General features: G+C 37.7%; 1 protein-coding gene across 2 annotated transcripts in view; it reads right to left on the reverse strand.

Moving 5' to 3' along the window:
* The window catches only part of LOC124161170 (RISC-loading complex subunit tarbp2-like), a 53,191-nt gene extending 41,408 nt beyond the window's left edge, over window positions 1–11,783 (reverse strand). For both annotated transcript variants that reach the window (XM_046537399.1, XM_046537398.1), the window contains exons 1-4: window positions 11,699–11,783; window positions 11,436–11,619; window positions 11,235–11,364; window positions 1,749–1,951 (exon numbers count right to left, since the gene is read on the reverse strand). In XM_046537399.1, coding sequence (XP_046393355.1) covers window positions 1,749–1,951; window positions 11,235–11,364; window positions 11,436–11,577 — 475 coding nt within the window. In that variant the 5' untranslated portion in view covers window positions 11,578–11,619; window positions 11,699–11,783. The remainder of the gene's footprint in view (window positions 1–1,748; window positions 1,952–11,234; window positions 11,365–11,435; window positions 11,620–11,698) is intronic.
* Between the last annotated feature and the right edge of the window lie 16,173 nt (window positions 11,784–27,956).

The raw sequence follows: 27,956 nt of genomic DNA on the forward strand, positions 1-27,956 counted from the left end.
TTTAACTATAAACCTTTGTGTCAATCAATTAGAGCTCAAAAAACTTAAATGCTGTCAAATATACGTCACGTTAGGTCTAATTCTTTTTAGAACCTCGTGCGTGTCATACAATTGCTGAAAGATATCGAGATATATTTTCGAGCTCAGTTGGTGACTCACCTAGCATTTGACCTCCAGAAACTCGGAGAATTGAACCTGGTAGACCGAAAAAGGTCAGTTGGTGAGATGGGGTAGGGATGAAATGCGTTTCCATTGACTGTAACTTGATAATTTCCTATTTTCCTGTGGAGTTCAGGAAAGGAAAAAAGTCCCCTTGCACACACACCGATTTTGGATGGCCGGTAAAAAATATCGGCCGATATTTTACCGGCGAAGCGATGCTTGCACACACGCCGGATTTTAACCGGTCAAACGATAAGTTGCTATGTTTTTGAGCCGGCGACGGCGATCCACAGTGACAATGGCCGGCAGCTAACCGGCATTTAGCCGGTGCCGGCGCGTGTTCGGTACGTGTGCAAGCTCCAATGCTCTCCCATTGTTCACTATTGGAATGTGGACGGCCGATATTTTACCGGCCGTCCAAAATCGGTCTGTGTGCAAGGGGCCTTAAATATATGAGGTGGTTATTATCCTAAGGCGCTGAGATTGCCCCGATTGTTGTCCAATCTCTTGGGAATGTTCATGCTATCTGCCTGTCGCGTTTTGCCTTAAAATTTTCCACGGCTGCAATTCTATTGCAATACTCCTGTGAGAGCTTTTAAACAAAATTGTTTATGAGTAGGACAAGCAACGTAGAGCGATGGCGTATGCGAAGAGAGGATCGGAACTTTTTCTACTCCCTCTTATGCCACTATTACCGCCGCAGTTATCAAAATTTCCTCTTTCAAACAGTACTGAAAGAGGAAATTTCGATAACTGTCGAAATTCCAGGCATACGTCTGCAACACCGCACGATAGGATAAAAAAATGCCGCAATTTTTTTCTTTATAGCTTTGATCCTCAAAATAGGGGTGCGCCTCTTACACGTGTGCGCCTCTTACACACGCTTATAAGGTAATATCATGAGTTGCAGTGTTTACAAATAGGTAACAGATTTATTCACCATTAATGTCATTCATCCAGAATGCATTCTGTCCCAAGCATTTGTAAGTTGCCGTGACTCTCTCATCATTGTCATCATCCATCAGAGAAGGATAGGAAGAGTTGCACAGAAAATAAGTCGGGAAATTTCGGGAAAACTAACGCTTTATTCTCACTTCATTAACAGACCCACGTCGACTGAATGCTGTGCCATTGTCTCCCTCTCGTCAGTGTCGTAGACATTTATTTCAATCATTTTACATCCATGCTACATGAACTCAATCACTGAATCATGAAAGAAGACATCTTGGAAAGAAAAATAACATAATGAATAAAATCAAAGGACCCAAAATAAAAAGAAAGACAAGCCATTAACAACTACTTGACTCCATTTCAACATAGTGTGCGGCAATTCGCTGCTAGTTCTTCTGAGGTATGATAGATAGCATCCAGTACGCACTAGTTTTTTTATACGTACACCATTTAGTAAAATTTTCATTGATCTTTCAAAATTTCATGAATCTTGTTTTTGCTAATTTTTTCTGTTATCCGGCCTTAAGACTCCCTGACATCCCTTATGTTCGATTCAAGTCAAGTTCATTTCAAATCCCTTGAAAATGCATCATAGATTGTCATCATGATGATGACAATAAACAATGGCTACTCACCCTGCTCCCTTAGCGTAAGCACCTGGCAGAGAATGACAAATGTTTTCGAATGCGCAGGACCAGACTCAGCCACCAGTTGGTACTCTGGTTCTTTGAGGTTCTGTTGCGCACACAGCTCTGCCAGCGCACCAACAGAATTCTCCGTCACCTGCTCAGCATACGGGGAGACAGCCACAGACGCAGCGTCATCCTTATCAAGTGCCCTGCAACACATGCACACCCATCACCACAAAGAACATATCAAAACAGTAATTCACTCCAGCTTGTGGAACTTTTCAATCACGACAGTTCAATGATACGATATGATGACTCTTCTTTCTTGCTTGACAACAAATTGCTTTCCACAACCCTTGCAGAACAATCAGACAAAACCTTCCTGCAAAACCTACCTCAAAAACTACGCATATATGGTTTAAGCGAATTAGGCTGGGAACCGCTTGAGACTTGGAGGCTGCACGCACTAGGCTTAGTTTGCTTGAACAATTGAGAATGGATATCTTTAAGAGTGACACAGAGAACATAATATTAGAGCCACACTATATTTCTAGGTCCGATAGAAGCGATAAATTAAGAGAGATGTTTTGCCGAATGGATAGATATGGGAATTCGTTTTTTCCCCGAACCATAAAGGACTTCAATAAATGCTAGTTCCATCTTCGTTAGAGCACTTCATTTTTTATGTGTATATGGCTGGTGTCCTAACACCCCCTGCCACACGTCTTTCAGGCGGCTTGCAGGGTATTATGTAGATGTAGAAGTATCCTGGGAGTAGCCACGGAGATAACTTTACAGGAGTCACTTGCAAAGCACAAATTGTACGAAAAATTCACAGAGAAAAAAATCATTTGCCTTGACCGGGATTTGAACCTGGATGCCCCAATCTCTGGTCAAATGCTTTAGCCAACTAAGCCACCGAGGCATCATCCCTCCCACTGGATATTTGCGGACACTACCGCACAAGGTGTGGACACTACCACCTTGTCCAGTTATGTCCACAAATATCCATAGGGATTAGGGATGTGTGAGTACTCGAAAATTCGACTGGCATTTGACCTGACTCGATTCGAGTGGCATTACGAATGTTGAGTCGAGTCGAGTAGTTTCGGTTACAGTGTTGTCGATGCCAGTAAGTTCAAAAATCTGCCGACAGGAAGCGCTATCATGAAGCATTATCACAATGGTGCAAATGCTTTTACTCAGGGCTGTTTCTGGCAGTTCGGCTACATATACATATAAATATTAATTAAATTCACCACATATTACCATAGGTTAATTCATTCCCATAGTGCTTATGGAACTTTTCAAGACTCTTTAATGTTCATTCATTTCCTAATACAGACGCAATTACCATCAACATTCCTCATAATCTTTCACTTTTTACATCAAGCTAAGCATTCAGGACAGAAAATTCACAAAGGGATTTGAAAATTAGAATATGTTGTCGCATATATATTATCATATTGCCAGATCCAGAGATGACCAAACTCGACTCGACTCGATACTCCTGAGTAGTTTTCAACTCGAGTCGAGATCAACAAGCACTCCTTGCACATCGCTAATAGGGACGAATGATGCCTCGGTAGCTTTACAGGCTAAAGTGCTCAAACGGAAATAGGGGGGGGATCCAGGTTTGTCTGTGGATTTCTCCCACTACACATATTTCCCACCCTTAAGGGTGCCTTCATAGCTCGGCGTTGCATACTTGGGGGCAGAGCTAACTCATCGCAGCAAGTTGGAGCCCATCACAGTTCTGCGTTGCGAAAACAAATGAAAGGCAAAATGCATTGGCTCCTAAAAATCGGCATGGGAGCATATCATCTTATGATTTCGAGCAAAACACACTATACATATGTTGTTTTGTGTATTTTTATGCAATTTCATTTCTTAAAATATTCTTCGCAACTATAAATAGCATTTGAAGTTAATATGGCGACCATAATGTCAATAATCATGCATGTAATGATGGCCCTTGCCTATGCATTATTATGATCTTTAAATTTTATTTCCCAACTTGGAATATTCGAAAAATAGCTATTTACATACACTCAGTGAACATGAGTAACTTGGAATGTTATCAGGAATATTTATTAATGATAACTGTTGTTCAAATAGATTCCCCTAGTCATGTTATCTAAATAGCTCTAACTGAGTAGATCATGGGGGCACAATTATTAGATATCAATTGGAATTTAAACGACCGTAGTCACCAACAAGGAGCTCTCAAGCTGTATTTAGCTTGTGATACAATTGACGGGTATGATTTATGCTAATCTATGCTCCTCAGTGATTGTAATATAATTTAGGGTTAACATTTATCCTATGTTTAGGAAAGATACGAAATATCTATGCTTAACACTTCAAAATAATAGTAAATAATGAAATAAACAGCATTTGTCACTCCCATTGGAGCTAATCTTGCATATTTGTATACCTAAGCTTCCCATAGACAAACACCAATTCGAAATCGCCGGCGTACTGCCGCCTTCACGCAGAGAAAATCCGACAGGTTCAGTTTTTCTGCGACGATGCAGCAAGCTGGAGACGTGACGTCATCAATTCTCAAAGACAGGCTCTGATGGGCTCGCTAGCTGCGGCGTCAACGCAACGCCGAACTGTGAAGGCACCCTAACCCTTTCACTGCCAGCCCATTTCAGGATGTGGGATGTATGAAGACTGCCAAGGCTATTTTCCGGAGTTAGCAACATTTCACATTTAAAAATTTTTCAGCTACTTAATTATATTTAATGTCTCGATGTTTTCCCAATTCTTAAGATATGTTTATGGCAGTTTCCGCTCTACCAACGGTGGCAGTAAAAGTAGAGATGTGCGAATAGTATCCGCGAATACTCGAAAACCTCGAATACTTCGAATACTCTGAATTTTGCGGCCTACACTGTCGTTGGTAGTTGACTTAGAAAATTGTAAAGAACTCAACGTTTAGTGCATGCAGTGCCGTTATAGACTAGTTGACGAACTACATCAAATTCGTAGATTAGAGCGGTGAAAAGAGTTCGACGTGGGGAGCCAAAAATGATTGGGTGAAAAAATCCAAAAATCCCCGCTTTCCCCACCAGGAGAACCTCAGTGCCATGGGATAGTAACTACGTAGCACAATTCCCAAAATCCGCTACCCCTCCATTCAATAGCCCTCGGCCACTCCTCCGATGCTTTCCTCCTCTCCAATATCAAACAAAAGGTGAAAAGGTCCCAGCTCGCGCAGGGTTCGCATCACGAAGACCATAAATGAAAAGCTTCAAAAGAAAATATCCAGTTATAAGAGAATAATAGAATCGTGTTTCACCCTTCCCTCTTTCTCCCTCCAAAAAATATGAAGTTACACGAGAACAATAGAAACGTGTTTCGCGCCCTCCCTTTTCTCACCCACTGACCTTTTTCAGCCTACCTGCTTCAAAGTTCCCAGTTTCTGGAGGTCAACTGCTGCATGAATCACCTATTAGCCCAAAAGGTGTCTAACAATGACTTTCGGCTTAGCTCATTAGCGTCTGATTGCGGCCAGCTCAGGAACTATTTGAAACTCATTCATCTTCCAAAATTTTGTCCTCATAATATTCTCATACAACCGGGCATTTTCCAACAACACAACTCTTGAGCCAGGGAAATTCAATCATGTGCCGTTCAGTAAGACAAAGTGTAATAGACCCAAGAAAGAATTTTTCCGAAGTATCCCAGCCCACATCCCACCTTGAATGGAATATACTCTCGTTGGAACATCAGTGAACACAGATGACATTTTGGACATTGAAACTGCTATAGAGCACAATCGTTCCCATGGTGTAGTGTGTTAAGTATCATGCAACAAAATAGAAGTTTTAAAACAGAAAATAACCATTGAAAATTATTGTGATGAATAAACACAAGTAAATCGGTGCTTATAGGGGCACATATATTAGTAGTAAACAATCAAAAAGTGAATAGAAAATGATGGTTAATCATCAAACGTTTTCCATAGGGCAGATTGTTAGTTTCCATAAATATGCTTTCCTGTGCCCCACATCTCATTGGAAAGAAAAACCAGAGGATCATAAAACACCAGTGCACTTCTTTCTATAGGCATGTGCGTGAGCATCACTCATGTGCATGGAATGAAATATTTAAGCAAACCATTTACATCTTACTTTGAAGAGAAGAATTCACAAGCTCATTCAGTTCTAACTAAGGGCAGGGTTGTACATTCATATAGATGAATCCAGTTTTGAGAAATTTCACTGGAAATTTTTTATATAAACGGTTGGGGGTGGGAAGCTACAACGGCAATTTGTTCCCCGTTTTGCTGCCATGGCCTCTTGACTGATTTGCTGAGAAAGAAAAGCCTGGCACCCATCTAGAGGGGGGGGGGGAAGAGGGAGAGAACAAGATGAGGCTTTTAGAAAATTGAAAAATGCCTTTAGAAAATAGAAAGCAGTTACTACAGATTAATCATTTCAGCAGAAGACTTATGGAATTTTCAAAACATTGAAAAATATTCAAAAATTTTATTTCTGGCCCGGGTTTAGGCATGACATGAGTCGTTACGTGTGGGAATGTAAAAGCTGTCAGAACATAGTGATCTGGCCGGTTTGATGGAATCACAGAAGATGATTAAACATTGGACAGTAGAGTCCATGGATATCATCAGCCCCATGCCCAGGTCTAGGCAGGGATCCCATTACATTCTGATGTTTTTAAGTATACCGGGACTAGCCACGGTGATAACTTTACGGGAGTCACCCGCAATGCACAATTGTGCGAAAAATCCACAGGGAAAAAATCATTCGCCTTGACCGGGATTCGAACCCGGATCCCTCGATTTCGGGCCGAGTGCTTTAGCCAGTTAAGCTACCGAGGCGTCATTCTTCCCTGTGGAAATTTGTGGACTATACTGGACATGGTAGCGGACATGGACTCGGTAGCTTAACTGGCTAAAGCACTCGGCCGGAAATCGAGGGATCCGGGTTCGAATCCCGGTCAAGGCGAATGATTTTTTCCCTGTGGATTTTTCGCACAATTGTGCATTGCGGGTGACTCCCGTAAAGTTATCACCGTGGCTAGTCCCGGTATACTTAAATTCGTCAAGAGAGAACACCTCTATGTGTTCAAAGTTCGGACTTTACTCTCCGGCTGCGGCGCCATGCGCACGATTTGGACTGCTCGTCGCATAATATGCTCGGCAGTCCATACCACCATGTCCAGTATAGTCCACAAATTTCCACAGGGAAGAATGACGCCTCGGTAGCTTAACTGGCTAAAGCACTCGGCCGGAAATCGAGGGATCCGGGTTCGAATCCCGGTCAAGGCGAATGATTTTTTCCCTGTGGATTTTTCGCACATTCTGATGTTTGTTGAAAATAGGGTAGTTTCCTTCATCAAAGAAATCGAAAGGTAGTGATTAGAGATGGGTCAAAAAGAACCGAACTGCCAAAACGAACTGTTCACTGAAATGAACCAGTTCGAAAATGAACCGTTCTCTAAAACACCCTGTTCACTGTTCATGTTGGCACTGCACAATTGCGGCGTACTCGGTACAGTAGGTATGATCATCAAGAGGCATTTTGAACTGCAGCTTACTCGAGCAAGTACGTTGTGGGTACAACAGATGGCGGTTACGAGGGAGGCCATCCAAGGCCGCCGAAGTGCGTCGTAGACGACCGAGCCCCTCCCCTTCTTTCTCTACTATTCCCCTCCGATAGCCACTGAACCGTTCGTTCTAACTAATATTTGAACTGATATTTAAAATATTAGTTCTTTCGAACCGTTCGAAATAACTAATATTTGAACTGATATTTAAAATATTAGTTCTTTCGAACCGTTCGAAATAACTAATATTTGAACTGATATTTAAAATATCAGTTCTTTAGAACCGTTCGAAATATTAGATCAAATATTAGTTTCCTCGGGGCGTTCAGTTGGGATATCGCGTTCATTTTGCTTTCGTATTCTGAACATTTGTGGATCTGTGGATGCATCTCCAAAAATATTGTTTAAAACGCGATTCATGAACTTAGGAAACGATTGAACACATGATTGTGAAACATTTTTTTCGGTCCCTTTACCAAGTTGATATTTTGACTTAGTTTTTGGCGCCTACGATGAAATTTTAATTTTTTAAGTGCGCTGTATTGTGCAATGTGGATGCATCTCCAAAAATGTTGTTTACAACGCGATTCATGAACTTAAGAAACAATTAAAGTCTTTGGACTTTGTTTTTTCAGGTGCATCATCTAACTAGGAGTTTAATCGTTTCTTAAGTTCATGAATCGCGTTTTAAACAATATTTTTGGAGATGAATCCACATTTCACATCACATCGCACTTAACCCTTTCGAGACCGCGGAGTTTTCGTCTTAGCTTGACTGCTGTACCGCTCCCCAAGAGACTCTTCTTTCTCGTGGTACGGAGCATTTTTGGAGGGCATTCGTTAAGAAGGGTCTCGCTGAACCTTTTTCGACCCCTCCACGGTGGGACTCCGTATTATCTCGGACTCCAAGAGTAGTTGTGCTCCCTCCTTTCCGGGTTTACGACCATACCTGCGGCATTGGTTCGCGGTCAACTTATGTATTGCTTATATGTATTTAGCAAATGGATAATTGTTGCTTGCACGTAAATTACAGGCATTGAATATAATTCCTCATTTTTATCTGAGCATTGTCAAATTTTAAACGAAGTTCTAAGGCCATTATCAAAGCATTTAACGCAGCAACAATTTCCATGTTGATGTTTATACATAACTCGAGATAAGTTAATATTTGTCGTAGAATTACGTTTAAAAATTGTAAACGCTGCTCAAAAGACAAACAATTCAATTCTTAGTTTATATTTCTTGAGAAATGAACAAATATTTATTTCGAAAATTGACTCTATAAACAATTGTATGACCGCTGTCCCTTACCGCTGAGAGAGGTTATAAAAGACGAAGGGTCCGGGTACCTGCTCCCGGATTCGGAGGGTTAATCCTAAACCCCGAAGCCTTGGGTCCCGAGACAAATGCGACCTAAACCCACGACAGTCCTGAAAGGGGGAGAGCTCGAAAACGTATATATACGGGTTTCGTTTTCTTGACCGGGAAAATCTCACACGTATATATACGCCCGTGGTCTCCCGGGTCAGGAAACGTCCACAAGTATATATACGTGTACGGTAGGGAAAAGGTTAAAAAATTTCATCGTAGGCGCCAAAAACTAAGTCTATAACTAAAAAAGAGTATACGATGACAATATAAAATGTGTACATTGTATCCACTATTTATGTTTTTCTTAGGTTGGTCGTACAGATATTTACTTTTAACTGGTTTAATCTATATTTTACCCTGCGTCGCTTAAGAGTTCTCAACTGATGATAGTGGGAAACACATATTTGGCTCCAAATTACATCAAATTACTTGTTTGTATCTGCAAACTTTGGCAAGCTTGTAATAACCTATTAATCGCACACCACACTAAGCTTTCATGTACTCTAAACGCATGATAAACAATATTTTCTACCAGATGACCCTACCTGTTCACTATGAACCGATATTTTGAACTGTTCTTTTTACTGAACAGGATCAAAGTGAACGGTTCATAAAAATGAACAGTTTAACCCACCTCTAGTAGTGATTGTGATTCGTTACCCACGATTAGTGTCTTCATAATATACAAATTATTTGGTTTTAGAAATCCCAGTTTAGACGAATGTCAATGGTCATTTTTAACCTCATTTGAAAAAGGCCAGATTGGCGCCCATGCCAATCCACTCCACGTGACGTCACAGTGGCCTAGTATCTACACGAGTAGATAGGAGTTTTACATTGTCTGAGATTACCTATGCATGCATGAGCCACAGAGCTCATGGAAACATGTCTTAACAATCAACTATTAAAACTGCCTATGGTGGGAAAGTTTCCTTTGTTTGATAAGGTATTAATAATCCTTATTAATCCAAGCGCTATCTGCTAGCAGGTTACTCTGCTACCTGCTAGCAGCCTGCATCGTAGCAGTGCTCATAGCCTTGCACCAAGGTGGCAGCCAGAATCAGAATGATGTCACATGGATTTTTCCCAGCATTCAAAATTAGATGTTGCGTTTTCGCATGCTTGAAAATTTTCACTTTTCATTTAAACGCGAAAAATAGATTAAAAAATCATAAAGCGTGAAAAACTCCTGGAGTACTTATTTCACGCTATAGTACATCTTTTAATTTAGGCAATAAAAAAAATAGGAAACCATCCTATTGCATTTGGTGGTCGATAGCAATACCAGCATTCCGTCAATAGTCAGCATGTGGCTTAATATTGTTGCACTCACGTTATTAATGAGTGTGGATGTCCGGAAGTAATGATATCTGATAATGGTGCACAGTATGTAGGCAAGGTATTGAAAAGAGTTGTTTGGCATTCCTCTGCACCACACTGCTCCTCCAGTGGCATTGGCTGGGGTATATTATCTGTGTGATGGGGATTTGCGTTTTGGTTACAGTACGGGACTTTAGGCACCGCGGAGAGAACCACAAAGGTTGCAGAAGTCGAGACAGCTAGTGAGTCAACAGCTTGAGGTGTTTCCTTTCCATTTACCTTCCTTTTTCTACCCCCTCTCCCTTCCTTAGAGATACAGGACTCGGGACACTTGAAGAGTGTAAGTCACCGAGGGAATCACAAAAAGGACAAACCTTTCATTCCCTTCACCTCCAATCAGAGTGCAGGCGGATTGATCCTCAACTCACCTTTCCTGCACTGGCACCCTTATTTGCACCTTGGTTATCAGATTCTAGTGATTTGAGCCACTCGTCATCAACCACATCCAAAGCTAAGCAGGAGAAACAGTGCCATATTACGAAGTGTTTAGAGAATTTTCAACTCGAAGCATACCTCTCCATTAATGCTTGGGAGTCTTCTAGCTTTCTGTCATAAATCTAAAAATTGCCGAAGGAATTGAATTAAAGGTAAGATCAGCAATTTATGGATTTATGGCATCAAAAACTAAAATATGAACAGAATGCTGACAGAAATTCTACACTGTTTCACATTTTCATGAAAATATGAAAAATGCTTACTCAAGGCCTAAGATATTGAGTTCCATTCGATGGCATGTTATGATACTCATAACGGAATAACCTAAAAACTATAGAAACTTTGTACAAATAGAAAATAGAGGTACAGTAGGTAAGGGGTCAATCACATAACTACATTTAGTCCAATATTACATCATCCAGTTCCTTCAGCACCTCGGTACATTGACAACACATTAAGTAATTTTTGAGCACTTTCCACGACATAAAAACCAGCAGAAATGGTAACTAACAGAGAAATCATCCGACAAAATATTACCTCCCAGTGATATTCACCCACATGGCACTTGAATTATTTGGTTAATCACGCTTGCATGAGAGAGGTCGTAATGACAAAAAAAATTAAAAATGGCTTTCTCTTGCAAGCGGAATCCCCACTAAAAGGACCGGATACCAAAGGAAAAATGATCACAATATTGAAACCAAAAGTTGGAAAAAACGCACTTACACTTTTGTGGTAACGCCACTTGTAACCAGAAGCTGCGCACGAACTAATTTATCAGAATTGGCCAATGTTTCCAAAGCCTTTACGGCAGCATTATGCTTCGCCTCTTTCTTGGAACGTCCACTTCCCGTCTCTAAAACAGAACAAGTTTTAATAGCAACGAAAAGTTTGAGTACTTCATAAGCAATGGATTATCGCCCATACCTCGGACATTTCCTGCTGTCACGACGTACTGAAAGAAAGTATCGTGTCCAGCACTATCCGTAATGAGCTCATACTGAGGAGTAAATCCCTTTCTCAGCATATACTCATTCAAAGTTGACATCGGCGTTTTGGCCGTGGCCATGATGTACCGGTTTACGCCCCAATTCTAAGGGAGTGTTTCTACCTAATACACACAAAATAAAGGGCATGAGAGTTAACCAATTCACTACAACCATAAACACGTGAGATGACTTATTACATACCTCTTAAATTATTCAGCACAATACACTTGTCACGACACACAGTTAACCACCAGCCCCGATACCGAGCGCGTTCCGAGATTCACTGTGATTCACTGGCAGTACTGCCGGTGCTGCCAAACCGTTCCGAAATCAAATGGCAGTACGGGCAAGGGGGCGACAGAACTGCGATATATCGTATAGAAAACCTCTTTCGATTCGATTTTTCCGGAGCCCCAGTGGTCCAACGGCCTACCCAACATAGAGGCGCTGGTGTAGCCTGTTTTTCTGTGCAGTAATGAACTGGGGGCTGCCATATTGAATCTCGATGTAAACAAACGTGATATTGAGGCTTATTGATAGTCATTAGTGTTAACTGTAGACTTTTTTTATTGCTTATAGTGTCCCTTACGATTTTGGAATGTGCTCGATGAAGGATACGAGTCTCAATGATCTTGGTTATTGCAAAATTGCATGGGTATGAAATGTATTTGGTGATGAAAATGTGAGTAATTCTGTTTCCTTCATTATTCCATTTTGATTTCAACCTGTGATTAGCTAACCTTTTCTCATGTTTTCAAAATTTTATGGTGTCTTGTATTCCTTATATTTCAATATGTTTTTCATTGTACTTGCAGTTTTTCTAGTGTTCAAACTACTCATTTATCGCTAGTGCTATGCTTTCGTTTGTTTAATGCTAATCATTTTGTTGGTTATGTATGTAATTTGCTATTTCAACTCTGTCCTTTCAACTGTTTAATTGTCATTATTCATTAAGTGTTCTACGATGTTTACATTTCTTAAAACTTTAATCTCTTTCATTTTGAAGTAAGAACTTAATTTCTACTACATTGGTATAAAATATTCTTCACTTTTCTCGTTTTCTACTTTTGGAATACTTTCTTTCGTATAAGTGATTGATATTAACTTATAAGAACCTTTCATTTTAAGACTCCTCTGCCAAGATATGTTGAATATCTTAATGGGTACTCATCATGAACAACTTCCTACGAAATAATGTCCTCCTTTCATAATTAAATAATTATCTTCCATGAAATGATATCCAAACTTGCATGCTTATTTCTAGTGAAGTATTGTTATGGTCTATGGTTTCAGGATTAGCATTGTTTTCCCTGTACCAGAGCTATTGCAAGATACATCTACCTCAAGGAAAATTGGGTCACCCTCTTTGTCTATAACTGTGGAGTGTTTACTTAAGTAATGGAATCTTTCTCCTATTACGCAAAGGCTGCTCATCTCATGTTGTCATTGATATTTGTTGCTTGTGCATCTCATGTGCTTGTAGAATGGTTAACTTTCTCAGATTTCATCTCTAGTATGTCATATTGAAATTGTTATTGTTGTATTTCTTTTGCCAGTTATTGTATCAATAAATACTAATGTCCACTGAAGTAAGTTTCCGAGATCATTATTCTTACCAACCACCAGATCGCCAGTTGACTTTGTACATTAATCTTGTATTATGGTTACTGCTTTAGTAACCTGGGGAAGTTCTTCAGGAAGATTTTCCTACATTCACTGCTTTTAAGTTTCTCGCAATTGCAGTATCATTATTAGGCCTGAATAGCACGAATTTTAGAGAACGGAGGTATGGTATACATTTTTCACGTACATCGGAGACACTGCTGATATTTGGAATCAAAAAACAAATGAGTAACTACAAGCGGTAAGAAAGTTTGGGTTAACATTTTTGGTGTACATCCTCATGTCGGTATTTATTGGCATTTGACATCATTTAATGACTAGAATATGTACGAAAATGATAACGTGGTTTTGTTTTGATGTCATATATCTATGGGCAATCATGTTTGAGGAATATATCAGTGTAAATATTCGATGTGAACTTGGGGTAACATTTCTGATGAACAATTTTCTCATGCAGCATTTATCCTTAATTTCATCGTTGTGGAGTAAAAATTCAATAGTGAATAATAAGTAGGTAAACATGTCGTGTTATTATGCAATTCCATTTAATGACTAGAATATGTACGAAAATGATAACGTGGTTTTGTTTTGATGTCATATATCTATGGGCAATCATATTTGAGGAATATATCAGTGTAAATATTCGATGTGAACTTGGGGTAACATTTCTGATGAACAATTTTCTCATGCAGCATTTATCCTTAATTTCATTGTTGTGGAGTAAAAATTCAATAGTGAATAATAAGTAGGTGAACATGTCGTGTCATTATGCACCTAGAACGCTTATTTGATGCAAATAAAAGCTTTTTGACCTTTTCAATTATTTCGTGAATGGAATGTGTCTCTAAATCATTAAGTCGATTTGTTTTGATGTCATCTAACTATTGGCAATCATGTTTGAGTAATGTATCAGTGTAAATATTCGATGTGTACTTGGGGTAACATTTCCGATGAACAATTTTCTTGTGCGGCATTTATCCTTATTTTCATCGTTGTGGAGTAAAAATTCAATAGTGAATAATAAATAGGTGAACATATCGTGTTATTATACAACTAGAACGCTTATTTGATGCAAATTAAAGCAATGGGAGTTATTTTGGTTTCAGAAAGTTTGGGTTAACATTTTTGGTGTACATCCTCATGTCGGTATTTATTGACATTTTACATCATTAAATGGCTAGAATGTGTCTCGTAATGATAAAGTGGCTTAGTTTTGATGTCATCTAACGATGTGTAAACATGATTGAGGAATATATCAGCGTAAATATTTGATGAGAACTTGGGGTAACATTTCTGATGAACATTTTGCTTACGAGGCATTTATCTCTATTTTCATCATTGTGGGGTAAAAATTCAATAGTGAATAATAAATACGTAAACATTTCTTGTTACATTTCAACTAGAACGCTGATTTGATGTAAATTAAAGCAATGGCAGTTATTTTGGTTTCATAAAGTTTGGGTTAACATTTTTGGTGTACATCCTCACGTCGGTATTTATTGGCATTTGACATCATTTAATGACTAGAATATGTACGAAAATGATAACGTGGTTTGGTTTTGATGTCATCTAACTATGGGCAAACATATTTGAGCAACTTCTCAGTGTAAATATTCGATGTGAACTTGGGGTAACATTTCTGATGAACAATTTTTTCATGCGGCATTTATACTTAATTTCATCGTTGTGGAGTAAAAATTCAATAGTGAATAATAAATAGGTAAACATATCGTGTTATTATACAACTAGAACGCTTATTTGATGCAAATTAAAGCAATGGGAGTTATTTTGGTTTCAGAAAGTTTAGGTTAACATTTTTGATGAACATCTTCATGCCGGTATTTTTGACCTTTTACATTATTTCGTGAATAGAATGTGTCTCTAAATCATACAGTGGTTTGTTTTTTATATTACCTAACTATGTGTAAACATGTTTGAGGAATATGTCAGTGTAAATATTTTATGTGAACTTGGGGTAATATTTCTGTTGAACCAACCTTACAAGGCAGTCATCTAGATTTTCAACATTGTAGGGAAAAAATTCAATTTTGAATAATAAGCAGGTTAACATTTCTTGTTATATCGCAAGTAGAACGCTTGTTTGATGCAAACCTAAGCACTGGGAGGTATTTTGGTTTCAGAACGTTTGGGTTAACATTTTTGGTGAACATCTTCATGTCGGTAATTATTGACTTTTTACATTATTTCGTGACTAGATTATGTCTCAAAATCATAAAGTGGTATGGTTTTTATATTATTTGACTATGTGTAAACATGTTTGAGGAATATATCAGTTTAAATATTTCATGTGAACTTGGGGTAACATCCCTGATGAACATTTTGCTCACGAGGCATTTATCTTTATTTTCATCTTTGTAATATTTATGATAATAAATCTGAACCAGTAAATAATTCTTTCTTTCTGTTTATCATTTATACTAATGCAACTGTTTTAAAAATTGTTCAGTACCTTTTCAATATTGGCTACACATTTGAGATATCAAGGACCTCATACCAATGTAAAGTATTCAGTTTGCAGATCTGTCTATGTTGACATTCAGGAAAGGGTAACTGAGCATTTTTGTTGTAATCTTTACAATGCTTTCATGTGAAACCAAGGGACTCGAATATTTATTTGCTTACGGTTGAATCAATATCTGTATCTAATTTTAGTTTGTAGTCCAACAGTACACATTGGTCCTATATTTAGTGGAACCTATGTAATATGTTTTCAGATAATTAGTATATTAAAAAAAAGGGTTTCCATTTACAAAAGGTAAGTACACTACCTTTAATGATGCTTATCTGCAATAAATTATTCTTGTACTACAAAGCAGAAAGAGAAGCTAACCGTTGCTGAAGGTCAATGACATCATGTAGTATTACTGCTGACACTGCAGTATGTGAATCAATGGAATAGAAGATTTTAAAGTCAACAGCGGAGATTGAGTGCTTTCTCAGATTTAAAGACCATTCTCCATTAATGGACTCTAGGGAAAATCCATGATAATTATCATTCACAAACAGTAATAAAGGAAGTGGTCCCAGGTGGGAGCCCTGTGGAAAAGCAGATGTTGCATAAAATTGTGATGGTTCTGCATTCTGGATTTTATTTGCTAGTCCTCTCTTTGACTTATAGCATGGGACCACATATTCCATTGGCTTTCAGTTTTGCTGCTGATAGAAAAATGATAAACTTAATTGAATGCATTTGGAAAAATCACAATACACTGTACCTGAAAATGATCAGTAGGATCTGTAGCTACTAATAGCTGAAAAAGCAAAAGGTTTGTACCTAGTAGTTGAAGTAACGCACCTAAATCCTTGCCCTTAATCAGTAATCAGGTTTTCAAACACTTTGGCAAAAACTGACTGAATAATGGTCTATAATCACTAAAGGCTGCTTTACATGGGGCATGTAATTGCGCAGGTTAGAACTGCATTAATTTTCAATACGGCATAAAATTGCGAGAATGTGAGCTTGGGATTAGAAGAGGGGCTATTTTGTCATGCATTATCGAATGCGTCCTAGGAATTCACTGCTTTACAGGACACAATTTTGACTGTGCCTTTGTACATAAGTGTGATTGTGCAGTGACTTTCCACTTTTTCATTTTTTTAATAGTGTTAACGTTTTTACACACAGGTATCACAATTGCTTTTTTGGAGGAGCTAGGAATTATGCCAGCATCTAGAGACTTGTTAAAGATAATATGGAGAGCTATTTTAAATGTTTTGTTAAATAGTGGGGACACAAATTCAACTGCATTCTTGAAGGAATAATACTACTTTTCTCATGAGTTACATGCAGTGGCATAGCCAGGAAGGTCTCTTGCCCTCTCTCCCCCAAAAGCATTAGTTTTAGCAGAAAAATATTAACCTATAAAACAAATTAATTCTATTCCACCGATACTAGGAAGCAAAACTAATATTGACTATTATTTTTGTGAAGCAAAATAGCGTAACATGTCAATTTTACAGATAAAAATGTTCACATTTTCCCCAGAGGATTCCACCACTGTACCCCCAACACCATTCTAGCTCAGGTGCGCAGCTAGGAATTAGGCAAGGGGAGGTTTTAGGCGCAACTAACACTGGGGGATCTGAGGGTATGGAATACCCACTAGCAGGGGCGGATCCAGGATTTCTTTCTGGGAGGGGCACAAGCAAGGCCGTATCCAGGATTTTGGTCAGGGGGGGGCACAAGGATACCTCGTCATACAAAACAAACGAAATGATAATGGGACCGTATTAAAAATCTAGCATATTTTTAAGGGTCTGGGGGGGGCACGTGCCCCCGTGCCCCCCCCCTGGATCCGCCTATGCCCACTAGGATAAGAGGGAGGTGCGGGGGCCCTCCCCTAGAAAATTTTTCAGATAAATGGCGAGTTTTACCACTTTCGGATGGATATTTTTATTAATCCTTACACTATTCTATTAGTAATATTAATGCAATTAAGTAAAATGGATTAAATTTAAAAATTTCTCTGAAATCTGGGGGAGGGGTTTATCCCCAAAACCCCTCCTTGCTGCGCCTGTCCTAGCTACACCCCTGGTAACATGAGGCCAAAAGAATTACCTAATGGTCTAATGATCACCTATTAACATCTCTTGATGAGGTGATTGAATTTCATGTACTCAGTCCGATCACCATTTTTTAAAGGTTAAATGGTAAATTTTATTTTGAGTGATCCAAATTTTGAGAGCAGGGAAGAATCATTTAGGATAATTACTCTTACTAAAGAAATTTACAGGAGTGAAAATGCAAACAGCATCTTAAGTACTGCATAAAAACTATTCATAGCATCATATAGCGATTTTGGTTTCATAAAATCTTATTGTCGGACCAGTAAATATAACTTGAAATAATAATTCAAACCAATAAAATCAGTTTTAAAAGTCATACAACAGTGTGATAAATACCACAGGCTTAATGGCAAATATTTTCCTCATACACTGACATCATTGATAGAATTATACCGTGTTTCCATGTGCTTTTAAGAGTTCCAGTCTTTTTCTGGGCAAACCTTTATTTGTACTGTTAGTACAGCACACTCCCGATTATCCGGCTACGGTTTATTTGGGTTGTGGATTATCCGTGCATGATTGTCACTCTTGCTCTTTTTTTTCTGCTATATATTTTTTTAAAAATACAATCGGACGCAAAATCATCGGAATTACTGCATTAATGCGAGGATACACCAGGCTTATTATTTCCGTTACAATCCCCTACGTAAAACTGAAGCGATCGCGCGCTAGCTGCATTGACGGGATCACCGTGTTCCTATTTTCCAAGCCTCGCAATGCACGACCGCGCTCCGTGATCACGGATACTCCTTTACCGACCTTGGGATACACGCCCCGCAGCAGCTGCAATCTGGGCAACTTGTGCGAGACGCAACTAACATAAATGGCGCGGTGCCTGAAAGTAATTTCCGACGTCGAGTAGTGGTTTTGAAGCATTCTTTCAAACCACTTTACTGCATCCGTGATCACACAGCCACGGATGTGTGGTTTTCGAAACCAGGCCTTATACAGAGCATTAATAATACAAGCACAACAATCTTATCGCCGCTAAAAAGATCGAGAACTGGCGAAGAAAGCTCTCATTGAGTCCGGGAAGCATTCTTAAATAACAGAATACCTGCATAAATAATATTATATTGTTTTTTACGTAAATTATGAACATTACCAGACATTTACGTAAAAGTTTAGGTTATCCGTGTTTTACGATTATTCGTGCCGTCTCTCCCCATCATTAGCCCGGATAATCGGGAGTGTACTGTATATGAAGTCATTTTCTTTTTATGCATGGGCTAATAATTCTCATGTACTGACTAAACTAGCAAGTGGTACTCATTTAAATACAATGGGTCGCAAAGATTTAAATATGGATTAATTTATTATGAAAGAGGTGGTTTACTGTTTATAGCATGTTAAAGTAGAATTGTTTCTTAAGCAATGTTTCGAGATATTAGTAATGGTCCAAGTCTGACCTAAATGGAAAGAACACCAGAGAGCTCTGCTAATGTCATATGCATAGGAAGAACTGAAGCCCTGAAATACATTTACTCTATCATGTACCTTTCCACGTGAACATGAAGCCCAAACACCTAACTTCTTGGTGTTCTACTGATCTAAATAAACAAGAACAGATACCTACCAATATAATTTCCTAGAAGCAGGAAAAATTCAGTTACAGTAGACTCTCGTTATTACGAAGTTCATCGGACCGATAGCCCGGAGGTATGTAATAACGAAGTTCGTATGAACGTTTCTCTTGGGAATCGTCGAAAAAACTGTACGTGATAAATGCGATTAAATTACGCGGAAATAAATATAAACAGGAAAAATCGTTTCAGTTTCGGCATGCGGCATGACGTTATCGAGGGTTGATATCCTCCCGAGTACAGTAAGTCCGATTTACGAACTAGATGCGTTCCAAGACCTTGTTCCTAAGTTGATAAACCTACGGTCCGGCCGCCGAGAGTTGTCCGATGACATGCAGGATAGTCTACGTCGGGGCAGCGTTGCCAGGTGAGAAAGTGAAACGCCTATAAGGGCCTCCGTGAAGAATGGAGACGGAAAGGACGACGAGCGTGAAGGACCCAGTGGAAGAACCACTTGTTTTGGGGATTCGAAGAAAGGGCATGTTTTAGTTGATCAGGCTTATTTCGCTGCTCTGTATGCATTTGACAACGTTGTATGACTAGGCATGTGTGAGGTGCGTTTGGGGGACAGCGATTGCCTGCAATCCGTGCTGGCGAAGAGTTATCCGCACCTCATATTCTGCCGTCATCGGACCGGTCGTCCTGCATGCAAGGCAACGAGGAGTACGGTTATGATGCAGAATGCAACACTGCGCTAACTCACGATTGTGACGAATTGATCTAGCTGGGCGTGCAACGCAGCCGAAAAAATCGCTCTCCGCGGCAAGGAACAACGGGCGAAACGTTGAACAGTTCCTAACTTCACACCGGAATGAATGATACTTTGTTCAGATTATGCCCAGAGTACGATTTCCTCTACGCCGCACGGCTTAGCAACGGCTAAATCAAAAGGCACCAAATTCGAAATTTTTTAATGGTGTCATCTCTGCAAGTTCGTAAATCGAATGTGCGAAGGAAGAGAACTAACTGTACATCAAATTTACGAGCTGTGAGTCTGTCACCGTGATTCCCAAGGAATGAAGTTCGTTATATGACGCTGCGCGAATGGTGAAGAAATAACCATAAATGACGCTCTCGGTCACAGTACATGAGGACAACTTAAACGTGGCGTGATAATTAAAACTAAGCGTAGTGAATATCCATCTAAATGCCATAGCTTATGCGTGGAACTTCGTAATAAAGTTCATTTTGTAACTACCAGGACCGGGACGGAGGTTCGTAATTTCGTAAAAACGAAAATTTTTAATAACGTTTCTTTTCCTATAGCTTGGATAGCTTTTCGTCGGGACCAACGATTTGCTTCGTAAAAGCGAGAACTTCGTAATAACGTTGTTCGTATTAACGAGAGTCTACTGTTACATACCACAGTTCTCCAACCACAATTGTATTCCATACAAGGAATTTATAGAAAAACTTATTTTTCTATGCATAGAAAATTTAGTAAAATGGTAAAAAAAGCTCATACTGATGACTTCCTATGATCAATTGAGTAAGTTGAAGTTAAAGTTATCAAGTAAGTGTAATAAATGGGCTATGTGCTTTAGAAATTTTCCGCATGCCAACACTAATACCAATATGTTTGTGAAAACATTTCACAACACTCTGAAAACCCATTACCTTAACTGGAAAGTTAACAGGATATTAGATGATTTTGTAACAATTATTTTCAGAATGCAAAAACAGCGTACCTGTCTCTTAAGTACAATAGGATTATTGAATAGCCACCTCTTGGATTTGCAAGCGTAAATTGTTTACACCATTACAAAGGCATCAAAATCCTTGATGAAAATGTAATGGTAGTGACTAAAGGCTAGTGTTGGAATGTCAGAGCCCAGTCTGATCCTTCGTCTTTGTACTTTGTCAAGTTGGCCAATGGTGATTGTAGCCTTCCAGAGTTGTGCTTCGTAAAATGCTGTAGGTTATCTTGTGCGGGTCTTTGTTCACACATGTATATTTGCTCATACAGTGACAAACATTCAATATGGAAGCACGTTCATAAAGTTCACTCTTTTCAAGTTCGAAATCATCATACTTCATCAGCCCCTGCCTTTGAAGTTGAAAGTACAGCAAAATTGGACCTTTGCTCATATCATTTTCCAATAATGATTAATCTAAAGAACAGTTACTCCATTCTATAGAAAAGAGTTTGAAGCAAATAAAATCATTCATCAATCAAAAAAAGTCACAGCCTCTCCTTCTCCATGTTCTTAACACTTTAAAATTACTGCTCGAGAAATTCGATGCAATTGAGCATACCACAGAACCTCCTAAACTGCAGCATGCAAGAGTACCCCCTACCTCTAATCTATAAGCAACTCAGTACAGGTTGCACCAAACCTCAAAGGATCGCAAACCCACCAAGCACTACTTCCAGAGCCCTAGCCGAGATCAACTAGAGTCCATTAAAGATTCATTAATGAATAATGAGTGTTGCTCTTTCACAGATCGAATTTCTTCGAACAGTAATCTTCTGAAAACTGTTTGCAGGAGTGGCCAATATACAGTCAATTCTGTGCATCTAAATCACTTGATTGTTTTATAAGTCATTTAGAAGTTGAGCAATTAGCCTAGTGTGTATCACCAGATTTTCAAAGAGGCTGGCTGTACGATACTGTAATCGCAGTTTTTCTAACAATTGTAAGCTCATCTATATCTACTGCTAGAATTATAGATACGGCAGTTTGTAGTTAGCAATATGAAATTAGAGAAGGTATTATCCCTTTTTCAGAAAATCACCTTCAAAGATGTAACTAAGCTAATTATTCCATTTAATCCATTGAATTCACATTGGCTTCTCCTAGTAGTTAGGCTTAATGAAAAAGAAATTGATTTTTATGACCCTTCCAGTGATAGCATTAAGCCTATGTATAAATACGGTATTGCTCAGTGGGTTATATTCCTTGGTCATAAATGTAGTGGTGAGATTGCAGACTGGAAGACATTTCACCCAAAGCATCTGTTGCAAATTGATGGCCTTAACTGTGGGGTTTACATATCAAGGTTTGCTGAGCAAGATCTGAAAGGACAACCAGTCGATCCAGTTGCCTACAGGAAGTTAATGTTCAACACAATCACTGGGAGAAGCCACTGAAAACCATGCTTGCAGGCTACCCAATTGCCAGAGGTTAAAGCAATGTTTGTGTCTTCAATAGCTGCACCTTTTCATTCTTCTTTCCTATTTCATTTTCCTGTGTGCCTTAAATATTTTGCATGACATTTTTTCAGATCTTGAGATGACTTGCATCACATGCATCTTCTACTTACTTCTTCCTACTATCTTTTCAAATTTGATAGAGCATACTTCCTAGTTCAGAATTATAGCATTTGTATCATTTTATGTGCTAGTCATATTTTATTTTTTGTATTGGAAGGTATGCCAAGATAGCATATTTTTATTTGATTATTCTAGTCATTGCCATACATAACACCTTGAGTCTTCGACAAGGTCATGACTTTTATTTAGCTTTATCTATAAGGAAGTGCTAAGGTGCTTTCTATAAAACTGTGCAATATTTTTTGTCCTGAAATTTGATGTCATGTACATTACAGCTTGCTTAGAGAGCAAATTTTTGTCCAGTCGTTTTGTAAACAGCAAGCTAAGAAATGAATACGTCAAGCTGAGTTGCATAGCCATTTCTAATCATATGCAGCATGTCTATAATCATTCAATAACAACTGGCTCTTAATATCCTTGATAAATAACATATGTACATATCTTTCTATTTTCCTAAGTCTTGAAGGCTCAGCATGTTAAGAGAATGTGCAAGGAATTTATTTATCTTCAGTTACATTATTTTTTACGTGATAGTAACACCTATATTGTAAATATGTAGATAAGCAGTTTGCATGTCCCTTTCCAAGGACTACTACCTTGTCGCGGTGGAAGGGCTTGTGTGTTCCGTGAAATCTGCACAATATTGGCAAATGATACATTTTTCTCACTGTCATGTAAATTCACACCAATAATTTACAAGGGTAGGAACCAGACTAAAGGTAGTAAAATCCAGATAAATCGGCAAAGGTGATATCAACAGCAGTCTTATCAACAATACCAAAATGGATAGCTGTTGAGTGTTACTTTCATGTACATATTTAAGGTACATACAGATTTTTTTCTGAAAATAGTCTATGTATTTTTGGAAAGTGTCTCTGAAAATAATTTTTTGAAATGAAAATTATTCTGTGAAAGTATTCTTGCCTCAATTCAATGCCAAAAGAAAAACAGCTATTTTTCTTTTTAACTAAAAATTTCTTTGTCAGCAAAAACATAAGTCAATCACCTGGCCCGAATGATTGATGGCAGTCCCCTTAAGTTAATATAACAAAAAAATTTTGCCTATTTATTATTCACTATTGAATTTTTACCCCACAATGATGAAAATAGAGATAAATGCCTCGTAAGCAAAATGTTCATCAGAAATGTTACCCCAAGTTCTCATCAAATATTTACACTGATATATTCCTCAATCATGTTTACACATCGTTAGATGACATCAAAACTAAGCCACTTTATCATTACGAGACACATTCTAGCCATTTAATGATGTAAAATGCCAATAAGTACCGACATGAGGATGTACACCAAAAATGTTAACCCAAACTTTATGAAACCAAAATAACTGCCATTGCTTTAATTTACATCAAATCAGCGTTCTAGTTGAAATGTAACAAGAAATGTTTACGTATTTATTATTCACTATTGAATTTTTACCCCACAATGATGAAAATAGAGATAAATACCTCGTAAGCAAAATGTTCATCAGAAATGTTACCCCAAGTTCTCATCAAATATTTACGCTGATATATTCCTCAATCATGTTTACACATCGTTAGATGACATCAAAACTAAGCCACTTTATCATTACGAGACACATTCTAGCCATTTAATGATGTAAAATGCCAATAAATACCGACATGAGGATGTACACCAAAAATGTTAACCCAAACTTTATGAAACCAAAATAACTCCCATTGCTTTAATTTACATCAAATCAGCGTTCTAGTTGAAATGTAACAAGAAATGTTTACATATTTATTATTCACTATTGAATTTTTACCCCACAATGATGAAAATAGAGATAAATGCCTCGTAAGCAAAATGTTCATCAGAAATGTTACCCCAAGTTCTCATCAAATATTTACACTGATATATTCCTCAATCATGTTTACACATCGTTAGATGACATCAAAACTAAGCCACTTTATCATTACGAGACACATTCTAGCCATTTAATGATGTAAAATGCCAATAAATACCGACATGAGGATGTACACCAAAAATGTTAACCCAAACTTTATGAAACCAAAATAACTGCCATTGCTTTAATTTACATCAAATCAGCGTTCTAGTTGAAATGTAACAAGAAATGTTTACGTATTTATTATTCACTATTGAATTTTTACCCCACAATGATGAAAATAGAGATAAATGCCTCGTAAGCAAAATGTTCATCAGAAATGTTACCCCAAGTTCTCATCAAATATTTACGCTGATATATTCCTCAATCATGTTTACACATCGTTAGATGACATCAAAACTAAGCCACTTTATCATTACGAGACACATTCTAGCCATTTAATGATGTAAAATGCCAATAAATACCGACATGAGGATGTACACCAAAAATGTTAACCCAAACTTTATGAAACCAAAATAACTCCCATTGCTTTAATTTACATCAAATAAGCATCCTAGTTGTATAATAACACGATCTGTTAACCTATTTATTATTCACCATTGATTTTTTTACCCCACAATGATGAAAATACATACAAATGCCTCGTAAGCAAAATGTACATCAGAAATGTTACCCCAAGTTCTCATCAAATATTTCCACTGATATATTCCTCAATCATGTTTACACATAGTTAGCTAATATCAAGAAGTAACCACTATATGATTCTGAGACAGATTCTAGTCACAATTAAATGTAAAAGGCCAATAAATACCGACATGAAGATGTACACCGAAAATGTTAACCCAATTTTTCTGAAACCAAAATAACTCCCATTGCTTTAATTTGATTCAAATAAGCATCCTAGTTGTATAATAACACGATATGTTAACCTATTTATTATTCACTATTGTTTTTTTACACCACAATGATGAAAATACATACAAATGCCTCGTAAGCAAAATGTACATCAGAAATGTTACCCCAAGTTCTCATCAAATATTTCCACTGATATATTCCTCAATCATGTTTACACATAGTTAGCTAATATCAAGAAGTAACCACTATATGATTCTGAGACAGATTCTAGTCACAATTAAATGTAAAAGGCCAATAAATACCGACATGAAGATGTACACCGAAAATGTTAACCCAATTTTTCTGAAACCAAAATAACTCCCATTGCTTTAATTTGATTCAAATAAGCATCCTAGTTGTATAATAACACGATATGTTAACCAATTTATTATTCACCATTGATTTTTTTACCCCACAAAGATGAAAATACATACAAATGCCTCGTAAGCAAAATGTACATCAAAAATGTTACCCGAAGTTCTCATCAAATATATCCACTGATATATTCCTCAATCACGTTTACACATAGTTAGCTAATATCATAAACAAACCACTATATGATTCTGAGACAGATTCTAGTCACAATTTAATGTAAAAGGCCAATAAATACCGACATGAAGATGTACACCGAAAATGTTAACCCAATTTTTCTGAAACCAAAATAACTCCCATTGCTTTAATTTGATTCAAATAAGCATCCTAGTTGTATAATAACACGATCTGTTAACCTATTTATTATTCACCATTGATTTATTTACCCCACAATGATGAAAATACATACAAATGCCTCGTAAGCAAAATGTACATCAGAAATGTTACCCCAAGTTCTCATTACATATTTACCTCGATATATTCCTCAATCATGTTTACACATGGTTAGCTAATATCATAAACAAACCACTATATGATTCTGAGACAGATTCTAGTCACAATTTAATGCAAAAGGCCAATAAATACCGACATGAAGATGTACACCGAAAATGTTAACCCAATTTTTCTGAAACCAAAATAACTCCCATTGCTTTAATTTGATTCAAATAAGCATCCTAGTTGTATAATAACACGATATGTTAACCTATTTATTATTCACTATTGATTTTTTCACCCCACAATGATGAAAATACATACAAATGCCTCGTAAGCAAAATGTACATCAGAAATGTTACCCCAAGTTCTCATCAAATATTTCCACTGATATATTCCTCAATAATGTTTACACATAGTTAGCTAACATAAAAAACAAACCACTATATGATTCTGAGACAGATTCTAGTCACAATTTAATGTAAAAGGCCAATAAATACCGTCATGAAAATGTACTCCGAAAATGTTAACCCAAACGATCTGAAACCAAAATCACTCCCGGGGCCTAATTGTACATCAAATATTAATATAATAACGGTTTCCAATTCATTTCTACTTTTCTCTGGGACTCTAGCCTTAGAACTCGCCTTTGTTTACATTTTTTAATAATATTTCGCTTTCGGCCATCTTGAATTTAGATGTACGTCCTCATGTATACCAAACCTCCATTCGGAACGATTCAAATTGAACACGCAAATACAAGAAAAATATACTACAGAAGGAAGTTATCGCAGAGTTTGTGAAATTATCATCAGAGTCCTCTGGATTGTTGATAATACACTACAAAGTTGAGTCGTCGCATCCTACCATCTTTGTTCTCTGCACTTGTTGTTTACACATAGAAAGTCAATGTGGCTGGCAGTTGCTCGGCAAGATTTTCCGTTATTTTTAGTAGAAATACGGCACAATAGGTTGTAGTTCGGCTCCTAATTGCTCCATTAGCACCAAGGACGTGTTTAAAAATTTTAGTTTCCCTCAAAATACTGAGAGAAGAGCGAAATGGCTTCAAATATGCCGAAGGGACAAGTGACACCAAACAACGTCTTCCCGCCTACGTGAGGTAAGTTTTTCTACACTTAACGGTTCCTTTAATACTATTACCTTAAATTTTTAATAGTGTTGATCCACGTATTTCAATTATTAGGTTTGAACTGTGCATAAGTAGTAATTTTTAAAAATATGCATTCCGGTTCAGATAATCCGGCGAGGTTCTTGACGAGTGTTTTTGTGCTTCTGTGTTTTCTATTCATCAATGGAATATGTGAAATTTTGTGACTAAACTATAATATTTAGTCTGGGTTGCAGAGATGATTGATGTAGTTCGTTACTACGTACCAGAAAGTGTAACAATAACTGTTAGTGCTGCTAGTTTTGTATTCAATAAAAATATTTGTTTTTGTCAATGCCGGTATGAAGTAATCTTACGGCCATTTACAACAATAAAGGCAATTATGTTTTTGACTAGAATCTGCGCATCTGGATACATATTAGTGGACGAAACTCCACTTTTCATTGCTTTATTTGTGTGTAGTTTATGAGAAGAATGACTATTATATTTCGAAGTAGTGTGAATGCTTAATTTTAGGATGCAATTAAAATCTCGACGAGTCGCTTTTGCGACTAATCTTTTCCTTGACTCATTCCGAATTTTTAATTCCAGTTTAAGTCCAGTGAAGAGGATTACATTCCTAGGGCTGGTTAAAACTGAAAAATACATTAACACCGAACTTTTGTCGTGGCCCAGTGCTTATTCTGCTGTCTGCTCCTGTG

Source organism: Ischnura elegans, chromosome 6, assembly GCF_921293095.1.
Source record: "Ischnura elegans chromosome 6, ioIscEleg1.1, whole genome shotgun sequence".
Classification (NCBI taxonomy): Eukaryota; Metazoa; Arthropoda; class Insecta; order Odonata; family Coenagrionidae; genus Ischnura; species Ischnura elegans.